The sequence below is a fragment of the Gavialis gangeticus genome, unplaced genomic scaffold (assembly GCF_001723915.1).
Source record: "Gavialis gangeticus isolate Ggan-Ray unplaced genomic scaffold, GavGan_comp1, whole genome shotgun sequence".
Lineage (NCBI taxonomy): Eukaryota > Metazoa > Chordata > Crocodylia > Gavialidae > Gavialis > Gavialis gangeticus.
Window position 1 is genome coordinate 193,003,116 of NW_017729032.1, and position 11,549 is coordinate 193,014,664.

General features: G+C 44.2%; 1 protein-coding gene across 8 annotated transcripts in view; it reads left to right on the forward strand.

Annotated features, from left to right (window-relative positions):
• The window catches only part of GK (glycerol kinase), a 201,426-nt gene that overhangs the window by 76,025 nt on the left and 113,852 nt on the right, over positions 1-11,549 (forward strand). For all 8 annotated transcript variants that reach the window (XM_019524213.1, XM_019524210.1, XM_019524211.1 and 5 more), the window contains exons 2-5: positions 7,236-7,309; positions 7,952-8,058; positions 8,764-8,841; positions 10,807-10,886. In XM_019524213.1, the coding sequence (XP_019379758.1) occupies positions 7,236-7,309; positions 7,952-8,058; positions 8,764-8,841; positions 10,807-10,886 (339 nt within the window). The remainder of the gene's footprint in view (positions 1-7,235; positions 7,310-7,951; positions 8,059-8,763; positions 8,842-10,806; positions 10,887-11,549) is intronic.

The following is an 11,549-nucleotide window of genomic DNA, read 5'->3' on the forward strand; positions in this document are numbered from 1 at the left end:
CCCCCCCCCCCCCCCACACACACACACACACTTTTTCAGCAGTCTTGGAGAGGCTATGGATTGTGACCATCAAGGCCTGACTCACCATTTTACTTTGAGAGGGACCTGAGGTAGTTTGGCTAAGCAGAGCAAAAAATTTAACTGCTGCAGCCCATGCTATAGTTTTTCTAGGTCTATTGGTCTGTCCCTGTAGACGAATGATTTCTCTAGTGATGTGATTACAATTGGATCTTCGTATGTTTTAATATTTACATAAAACACTTCCTTCAGATTGTAGACACTCTTCAGTAAGCAAAGACTGCTTTCAGTTAATAAAAAAAATCTGGCTTTCAGTAGCTGTTCATCAGAGGGGCAGCCCTAGTCTGTTAACAGTTAATAATTAACTGACTGCAGTTAGTGTAGTCACTAATTTCTTTTAAGAAGGCAGAACTTGGTTATCTAGCAAACCAGACAGGACTTAAGACAGCTTTAGTATTTTAATTCTCTGTTAAGGCTTGATAACTTGATAAAATGAAAAAGTACTGCACTCCCACATAGCTGTGTTGACATAAGGTGGAAAGAGTTTATGGTCTGTCAATCTGTAGCTCTGGAACCAATATAATTTATGGCAGAGGTCTTTCTAGTCTAGCCTGTGCTCCTTTTGACCAGAAATCCTATGTGAAATATATTCCAGATGTTTGGTGCTTTTTTTTTTTCTTTTGAGAGGTTAAAGGTTGTAGTGAGTAGGTCTCTTCCCCCCCCCTTCTCCTTTGGGATGGCCTTGTTGCAAGCAGTCTGAGACCTGTTAGCCAACAAAATTATTCTCATTGAAAATCACGATTTCTTAAGAATATGAAAAAAATAATCCACATGAAAAACAAAGAATTGGAGATGAGTAACCTAACAGTTTCCAGGGATCATTCCTTCAGATGGAAATGATATTTGTATTCAAGTATAAAGAAGATGGCACTTTGTCCTTTCAACTGCCAAGCTGGGTCTGTAGTTATGTTGAACTGAACATTATTGCAGCTGCATGGTATGAAGTCTGCTGCCACGTTAAAATACCACCACTGTGTTCAGTTTCATCAGGTAGGAGGATGACAGAAATTTGGTAGTCTCTACCTCCCACTCACTGACTACTTTTCCTCTGTATTGTTATCTAACTTTAATCCTTTCAAGGTCTGGGGCTCAACTTTCTCTCAAAACCTGACTCTTTAAATTTGCCTTTCAACCTCATGTACACATTAGTTAAGCAAAAGGTTCAGCCTATATTTTGGTATATATTAGGCTGCTTGCTTAATGTGAAATCTGAATTACTAACAGATTGAAACATTACTGTCATGCTAGTACGGTATATCCTGAAGACTTTGGATTATTGTTCACAGTCTGCCATATCAGACGTGTGTTAGGCTGCAAGCAGTTGCCCCCTTATGCCACCGTAAAGAAATTTATGGCTCCATGAACCCCAAGCAAATAAATGTCCTTGCCCCATGTCACACTACAGATGCCCAAAATTGCAAGTATGATTCTTAGTAGTAGTTTGCACTGTCTTTTTGCGGTAGGTGTTTTTCACCTGTGGGACAGTGGCCTTGAATACCTTCCTCCAACCCAAGGCACAGAGTGGGGAAGCCCTAAGACCTGCAGAGGTGTGCCCTGGGTTGGGGCGAGGCATCTGAGGCCATTATTCTGCAGGATCAGACATCTAAAGTGCCAGGAATGGCAGGGGCCCAATCCTGTGGGACAGTGGCCCAGGCACCATCTGTCTCTGCCTAGTAAGCACAGCTGATCCAGCCACAAAGACCAGGTCTGTTTGTAACTTACTGCACCCTGACATGATTAGATATATTACAGTGTATCCTTTTTCCTATCTTCATTAATGCTGTGCATTGCATTGAACATAGAGAAACAAACCAAAGAAACAACTGGACATAGATTAAGCGAGTAGTCCCATTGAATTTCTCTTTCCTTACGACAGTAAAGTGCAGATGACCGGCTTCTTTTCTGTTGCACTTGAATGCTACCTGTCTCTTCTGAATACAAAGATTTTGACTTCTGTTCTTTATGTGTTTAATGTAAGTAGTCTATCCATTCTTCTCTTTCGCTTTGGTCACGGAGGATTGTAGTAGCATGTAGTATGTGCATAATAGCATGTGGAAGGCAGCAGCTGAGCAAGTGAATTGTTATCCCAGATGTCCTCAATCATTTTATAAGAAGTTTTATGTAGTGGCTGACAACATATTCATGCTCAGAATCATTTCAATTGATCTTTTATGTCAGGCAAGTGAGAACATCTATATGGTGAGCTGGAACCTGCAGGAAAGGAAGGTGGGGGGAGTGAAAATTGGTGTCAGAGGGACCAATCCTTTCATGGCTCTGATCCAGTGGGACACCATCTGGCCCCCACACAGCAGAGAGGAGGGAAGCCTGGCCCCAATCCAGCCACATTGTGGAAGGGGGCTTGGGCCAGCCCCAACCTGGCTCTGTGGGTGGGGAGGGGAGGGTGCTGTGATCCACCTCTGCATGGGGAGGGGGTGTGGCTCAGCCCCACAGGAGGACGGGCATAGCCTGGCCCTGCAGGCAAGGATTGCAGGGGGTAGGGTGGGAGGCATGTCCCAGCCTCATGGAAGGAAGAGGTTATGTCTCAGTCCTGGGGGAGGTGAGGGTGCTACGCAGAGGGAAGGGAGCATGGTCCAACTGGGCGACTTGGAGGAAAGGGAGCATGGTCCAGCTCCATCTGGCCCCACAGCACTTGGGATTTTGACAGTGCAGAGGGATGGCACTACTGTCACTTCCTCCACCACCAATTTTCCTAACCCATGGGCTGGATTCCAAGGCTCCACAGGCTGCATTTGGCCTGTGGGCCAGAAGTTGAGCACCCCTGGTATAGACTGACATAACAATTATATCAGTTGATACCAGTACAAGCTATTACAATGTAACCATCACATCTGTAAGCTCCTTTTAAGAATACAAGTGTAACAAAATGATTGAATTATACTCTTTACCATATTTTCTTTCTTATGATCTGCATCAAAACCACCTGGGGAAAACTGGGGTGTACTTTTCTGTACAAGGAAAAGGGTTTCCTGTGGGTCTGGAAAGTTGGTGGGTGGATCGGGACTTGGAGAGAGCACAGAGCAATGGCAGCATTATCCGCTGCCGCTCTTGGAGCCATGGCAGTTAACACTGTCACCACTTACTGCTTCTTTCCCACCCACCAATCACCAAATTTACAGACCTATTGAGAGGTCCCACCTCCCCAACCAGTACTGGATTGGGCTGGCACATGCAGGGTCTGGCCAACCTTATATGAGGTCCATCCAATACAGTATGCCTGTTTTGAGCCATGTGCCAGATTGAACCCCACGTGCCAAGTCCAAGACTGCACACTGTCTTTGGGGTCCTGTGCTTGGTTGATCCCAATTTGTGGACCTGACATCAGTGTGGCTAGGTCAGGCCCTGCTGTGTGAATCTCATCCCCCAAGCCCTCAGGCCCTGTGTATGGTCCCTCAGCCCCAGAGCCCAGGCCTCAGGTACTTACCTATACTCTAAGGTAAGATCTTTTTTCTTTGTTAGGATGTTTTCATTAACTTGTATCCCAACTGGTGCACATAGGTGCAACAGTGGCATTGTAACAGCTAACACGCTCCCAAACAGTATCTTCCTTCCCTTTTTAAAGTGATTAAATGGTAGATTCAAAGCACAAGCTTTTGTTTTCTTGGTGATTTTGTTTTTTTTTTTCCATGTTGGTTTAGGGTCTAAAGAATATTTTGGTCCTTTTCTGTATATCTAGCATCTTGTGTTGGTATGTAGGAGTACATTTAATCTCTTGCTGTGGCAGGGGGGATTTAAGTGGTGGGGTGGGCCCCTTGTTCCTCTGCCACCTGCCTCCCCTCTTCCCTCTACTCCTTGCCCTCATTTGTGGCCCTGGCCCCAGCCCTGGCTCTGGTTCCCACACAGTCCCAGGGCCAGAGGTGCTGCTATTGCAGCCATTGCTGTCTGGCCAGGCAGGGGCTAGAGCCACCATGTCTGGGGTGGGAGGGGGCAGAGGCTTTGGAAGATTGGTGGGGGGCATGGCTGTGACTTTGACCTTGAACCCAGATCAGGGCTGGAACCTCAGCAGCCACCTGTTCCCTCACCTTGTACTCGAATCCAAGACAAAGGTGTTTTTTCCCCAGGTGGAATGGGGTAAAAAAATCCTTGTCTTGGATTTGAGTAAACATGGCACTTCAGCTTCCAGACCAAGGGTGAAAGTTTAGCCTGACTTGAAATATTTTGTCGTGTCCCTGTGCCAACATCTTTGTTAGTGAAAAGAAAGAAATGTGATTCTTTCCCTACTGTACTATTATAGACAATTCCTAACCTAACTGAGTTTCCAGTTTAGTTTAATGTTGACACTCGACAGATGGAAAAAATACTGACTGGAAGATGTGGAAAAGGATGCAAATAATGATACTTTTGGTACTCTTTCATCCCCACCCCCAGTGAATACATGTAATTGTTTTCCCCTTGTCAGGTGCTTTTCAACTGGTACTTTTTGGTAGGTGTAATGGCACATGTGAATTTTTGACCTTTTACATTTTATAACTGGACAGTGCACTTATAAATATTTTACTACTTGCATAGCTAGAAATTCAACTTGGTTAGGAAATAGTCATTTTAAACTAAACTTGCTGTTCTTATTCTTAGGTAGGGACCTACTCAAATCGCTATTTCACAGAAATTGGGCGATTTCTGCAAAATCCATGGGGTAAACAAAACAAAACAAAACAAAACAAAACAAAAACTTACTAAAAATAAAATGCTGGCTCCCCAGTGGGAGCCAGGAGTCCTCCCGGTGGTGCAGCCTGGCACAAAGCAGGCTGCCGGCACTCAGGTGAGCAGGCAAAGGTAGCCTCCATCAATCAGCAGCAAGTGATGGACATTCCTCAGCCAATCAGTGGTGAGGGACAAGGACATATGATGGACAGCCCTCTCCATCATTGGGGGGAGGCACACCAGGGGCCCTCAGATTGGCCACGGGGTGGCAGGGGTGAGCCAAGCACCATGATAAACCTGTGAAAATGACAGCTGGCCCCCACACAAGCTGCTTTGCCCCAGGCCGTGGGGGCTTGGCAGCGCAGGCTGTTTTGGGGGCTCGGTGAAACCAGAAGTGCCACAATGGGCACTTTCAGTTTCGCTTTTGCTGCATTGAGTGGCATGCTGGTTAATGGAGCATGCTGGTTTCTAAGGTGCCGGATAATGCAGCTTTTACTGTAACTTTTTTCAGTTTGTTTTGCGTTTATAACACAAACACAGCCACATGCCTTCTGAAGAAGGCAGTGACCACCTTATTCCCACACGTGTTGCCCCCTCTCCCATGGCTCCTGCCCACAGCCCTGCTCTCTGCACAGCCCATGCTACTGTCCTGGGCAGGTGGGGTGGGCCCTCATGTGGACAGTGGTGCCAAGCACATTTGGAGCCACAGAGCACGCTGCTGTCTCAGTGCTGGCAGGCCCTGCACAGCCAGTCTCCCACAGCTGCTTGGTTAAAAAGCCACTTCTGCAAAGGCGCCCGGTGTCTAGCAGAGCGCAGTGTCCCTCATATGGCTTTGTATCCTGCCTGTGTACAGCCCAATGTCTCTGCAGCAGCCCCGGCACTCAGGCCCTTGCTATGCATGCAGCATTGCTATGGCAGCAGCAGGAGCTAGTAATTGTCCCTTTGCTGTGTGTGGTGCCTGGTGACTGCTCCCCAGTGCCCTTTCCCCCTCCTGCTGCAGGACCTGTAGTCTGTCGCAGGCTTGGGCTGGCAGTGGGGCACAGGGACTGCACGACACTTATCAGGGTGTTCTGGGCACGCAGCTATAATTACTGGCTACAATGACCAAAAAAAGCCAATTAATGTTATTTCTCATTTTAGTGCTGATTTGATAGCCAACCAATATATCTGTGCACCCCTACTTGTACACTTTGGACTTATGGGTTGTTGCTGCAGCCTTCACTTAACCTTTGCTTATGCATGGTTAATAGAGCTGTTGCAGAAGCTCTTTAGGAGCACCCAGTGCAGCCAGTCTGCCTGTCCTGTACCTACCTGCCCTTGTTATCAGAGAGCCTGATCACAGCAGTCTTCTCTGTCATTATAGTAAGTTCCTTCTGGACATGCTTGTCATGGAATTGACCCATGGGCATTTGGAAAAGGCTGCCTCTTCCTCCAGTTTGCTCACTACTACAGTTTCTAATCTACACTTCCTTCTCCAGTTTTTCTTTCTCTCTTCCAAAGGGAAGACTGTCCACACTTTTTGAAAAATAAAGCTTAGGTTTAAAAAAAAAAAAGGATAAAAAGATAGGAAAACGTAATAAAGTCAGATATGCACCAGTCTGCAAGGATAGGAAGCTCTTATCAATCACTTCAGCTTCTGATCAGACTAATGTAGACTAGTCAGTCTGTGAAACTGACTTAATTTAAAATAGTTCAAGTTGTGACAACTCTGGGGTGTCTGGATGCTGCCAGAGATGCACCATGGGTTTGTATAAGTTTACTGGTCCCCCCCCACTCCACTGAAGGGTATGCCCAGGTTATTAATTTGCCTAGAAATCACAATTTACCACAGGCACTTAACAGAAAAAACCAAAGGGTTTACTACACAGAGAGAAAAAGTGATCAAATGATTTGATGACAGAATATGGTAAAACAAAACTGACAAAAATCCTCAAAAATCTTTACCCTACTTTTGGACTACCACCTAGCCCTCATCAAATGTCCAAGAAAATCCCCAGAAGTTTTCTCAAGTGTCTCTGCCTGTGGCTGTCTGACACAAATACATATTTTAAAAAACTCCTGTGGTTCTTAATAGGGAACCTTTGCAAAGTGGAAAAATCTAGGAATTGCTATGTTTCCAGGTTTGAAATGCCTGCTGTGGTGCAGGGCAGCTAGTGTTGGATCTAAAAAATCATCAGTAACCAGGAATCTGGATATCTGGGCAGCTGGATTATTTTATAGTTACACATTAGTTTTTGTTTCTTTTTTTTAAGGGTTTAATCCAAGCTGTAATCAAAATCATTATCAAAATAGTGACATCAGTTATTTTGATAGAGAGGAGTTGTAAGATCAAGTATTTTATGTACTTTTGACTTTTTCTATGGGATTTATTTTATTGGTGAAGATAAGGAGAAGTTTTCTAATATCACTTTTTACACATAGGCTTATAATTGCTAATAGACATGCATCATATGTTTGTCCTGCCATTATTTGATTTTATGCATATTATCTATTTTCAGGTTTTTAATGCAAAAACAGCAGAGCTCCTGAGCCACCATCAAGTAGAAATACAACAGAAATTCCCTAAAGAAGGGTATGATTCCATATACTTACACATTTATTTGCCTAGGTTTTAATGTGATGCATTTGTTTTTTACATGTTTTTGGTATTAATTGTTTCATGTGGTAGAGGATTTTTGGAACCATCAAAGAAAAATTTTGGAGCCATCAGGGATGTGCACCAAGGTTAAACTTCTGAGACTGTGTTTATGAAAGTTTGACCTGTTACTGTCACCCTCCAGTTTCATTTAAAGTAGCTAAAGTTAGCCATTCCCTTGATTTGTCCACATGCTTCAGCTTCATTCACTATTGCTAAATATACTGTACACAAGTCATTGAATGTAATCCTTGGATCATCTTTTTCCACTGTATTCTAGCAAGAAAATTATATATTTGTTTGCAGATGCATGTGTTGTGAAAATGGACTCCAACTTAACAAAACAGAAAGGGTTTTAACTTCAATCAGACATTTTCTACTTATACAGGATGTGCTTAGTCATTCTGCCATGAAAGGAAACAAGTTGACTGGAGATTAGCCAAGAGTTAATATTGTTTTGATTATTTCATTTGTGACTTTCTGTAATGTTCTCATAAAATATTTATATGTATTTCCATAAATGTAACGGCTGTCTTAAATTTTTGCCTATGCTTTGACTGCTGTCTAATATTTTTAAAGGTGGGTGGAGCAAGATGCAAGAGAAATCTTGCAGTCAGTCCATGAATGTGTGGAGAGAACATGTGAGAAACTGAAACAGCTGAACATAGATATTACCAACATAAAAGGTACTACTGAAGTTTTACATGTCTGCTTTTTGGGGATTGGAGGGTCATATAGGAATGCAGTTTGTTTAGTGGTTTTCAAACTATGTTTCGCAGGATCCCAGGGTTCTGTGAGAGGTCATTAAAGGTTTGCAAAGAGATTGGAGGTAATGGAGGAAGGGGCCAAGGGGCGACTTGTTGTCATCACCCCACCAGGTCACCTGGTTCTGCATCAGCCCACGTGGCCTGCAGACCTAGGGGTAGGAGTTCTGCAGCAGAAGTGATATAAAAGGGTTCTGCGATGAGGAAATTTGAAACTGTTGAGTTAGTATGTAGAAAAGTGGCAGGTTCAGGTCCCGGGTCACACTCCCAAAACAGTTCTGAATAACAGAAAAAAGAGAAGAGACTGTTGGTGCTTATTAGTAGGGTATTGTCTGGCAAAATATACAGACTAAATTTGTTCTCCTCAGGCATTGCACAAGATTAAGCAACTAATTGACAAAACTTGTTATTTCAAAATATAGTTCCTTTGTGTACCGCATGACAGTATGAAAGAATGAGATGTAGAATATTCAAAATCATAAACAAATGGAAGATATAAAAGTATACTTCTAGAATAGAAACTACTTATAGTGGAAGTTTTTCATTATCCATTCATTTACCTCTCCTCTAGCTCCAGAAAAAGAATATTTCTAAAAAAAGTTCACTTTTTTGTTTTTATCCATTAAGCCATTGGAGTCAGCAATCAGAGGGAGACAACTGTGGTTTGGGACAAGACAACTGGAGAACCTCTGTACAATGCTATTGGTAAATATTTTGGTGTCCAACTGTGTATAGCCTATTATAATCCATATTAGGGATGTAAACACCATTTAAAAATAGTTGTTTAACCTCCTGTAATTATATTAGTTAAACAGTTAACCAATAGCACAGCAGCTCCAGCACAGCTGCTGCTAGAGTCCACTCCCAGCTCCCTGGACCCTTTGACTCGGGGGATAGAGAGAGAAGGCAACCCCAGACAACACAGGCTAGATGAAGTTCTCTGCTGAAAGGGAGGAAACGCCTGTAAATGATTCCTTTGGCCACCACATGAATGAGCTCTGCAAGGAGGAGACACAGATAAGGGCAGCGAGGCCCAGAGCTGCCCTGCTGGAGCCCTCCTGCGTGGGGCTGCTGCACTCAGTTCACTCTGCCCTTCACAGCCAGGCCTAGGGGGGATATGGCCTCCTTGGCCCCCCAGCTCTGACCCCCGCAGGGATGCCAGGCTTTGCGGGCACTTAATCCCTGGCGGTGAAGTGCAGCCCCAGCCCGTTCCCCACTGTGCTCCCCAAGGCATGTGTGCAGCTGCTGCCTGCAGCAAACCAGGCCAGGGCTCCCAACCCTGGTACAGCTGCTTGCAGGCTTGTGGCTGCCTGCTGCAAGTAGCCTGGGCTCTGGGCAGGCCCCTGCCACCCACCACAGAGCCCAGGCTACTCACAGTAAGGTTTGCAGCCTCCCCACCAACTACTGCAAGCAGCCCGGGCTCCATTGCTGGCAGCAGGGGCCTTTCGAGAGCTGGGGCTGTCTGTGGCGTGCTGAGCAAGATGGCTCCATGTGCAATGCTCTGGTACATGTGCCAGGGGTTGCCATCCCCTGCTACAGAATATCCTTCAGCATTTGTGTGCATCTTCTAGAGATCTAAGTGACTTGTCTTACTTTTTCCCATTAATTGAAAGCTTTCAAAGAGCCTTCAGGAACTTGAATGAGACACTGCCTTTAGGGGTTTTTAAGCTTTTAGGCTTGGAGGTTTTCTTTCTTTTTAAAATAGCTTTCTGTGTGTTTAAGTTTTTAAGACTGTGACCTTTACAACTTCATTCTGTGTAAATCGGTAGCTCTGGGTGTGGATGCATCTACACTGTCAAGTTGACTAATTAGGTCCTCAGTAAAGCATCACCATCTACCCGTATGCACGTATTAGGATGCAGTAAATTTAGCTCCGTCATAAGATAGTAGTGTCAAGGACAGTACTGTCTTACAGCTGAGTCATGTCCTGCACTGAAACGCACAGGTAGATGGTGATAGGGACTGGCTGGGATGTGAGGGTGCTAAAGTGCAGGGGCTGCCTGTCACCTAGCCCTGCAGTTTAATACCCTTGTGCCCCAGCCAGTCCCAACACCACCACCCAGAGCCTGAAGTTTGACCCCTCCTGGGTCTGCTGCCAGCCCAGAGCTGCTCTGCCCCAGCTCAAAGTGCTGCTGTCCTTGGCACAGGGGTAGATGTTGTGCCTGGGAGCAGTTGACTCTGGCTGAAACAGCTCTTGAGTTTATTGCTGTGCATTAATTTCACGTACAGATACACCCTCTTTATTGCTGTCTGTTGCTGTAGTTCAGAGTATTCACAGCAGTAGTAAATAAATAAATCTTGTGTTTGTTTTTAAGCTTTCTAAATGAATGACATTTAGTCTTGTGGTAGTGTGAGTGTTGTAACTTCCTTGTTTATGTTTGAGGGTGAAAAAAAAGATTTTTCATAGTCTGTATAGAAACCTCTACCCAGTAAGTTGTTCTTCAAAATAGAATGCAAGCCTTCCACTTGTTTAGGTCTTTAAGTGATATAGAAACATGCTTATGATGAGTTCTTTTCTGTCAGCCTTTTTAAAGAAATAAACTTCTTGAATATTTTCAGTTTTGTGATCTTAAAAATTAAAATATTGTACCTGAAGTGACAGTGTGTTTGGGTACTTCAAAAAGAAAATGATTATCCTGGTACAAATGTTTTCTACTATTTCACTTGTAGTGTGGCTTGACCTGAGAACCCAGTCAACAGTTGAGAGGCTTCTTAACAGAATTCCTGGGAAAAATAAATCCTTTTTTAAGGTAAGGAGTATTTCCAGAGAATCTAATTAGTAGTGTGTTAAAGCAGTGGAGGCCAACCTTTTTGACAGGTGCACCACAAATAAGAGTCCTTCCGCACCTCCCTGTCAGCCTCCCACCAAAGTGCTGCTCCCAGTCAAAAGTATATGTGATAGTTTGTGCCCTGGGCTGCTGGAATGGAGACAGGGGAACTCCAGCTGTAAGGAGCAGAGGCAAGATGCTGCTGCAGGAGGGGGTGTCACTACCAAAAGTCAGATTAACCTTTACGTAGCCCTGCAACCACAGCAGTTTTATATAGCAAGTGAGGATTCAAAGTTCAGGATTCAGTGGCATCTTCCTTTACTGAATACCCAGGGCTTGCGCTGGTGCCCATACTACTTACAGCATGTACCAGAGGTTGGGTACTCCTGTCTTACGGTTTTCAAGTGTTTGATGGTGTATGTATGTTTATGACTTTGCATGTAGGGTTGGTGGTTGTAGCCATGTTGGTCTAAGGACATAGGTAGGCAAGATTCTTTGGATAGAAGTGATATCTTTTATTAGAGCAACTAAATAGTTGGAAACAAGTTATTTGCAGGCAATTGCCTGAAGAAGGGTGTTTGTGCCCAAAAGCTTGCCAGTAAACTTTTTTCAACTATTTAGTTGGTCTAATAAAAGATATCACAT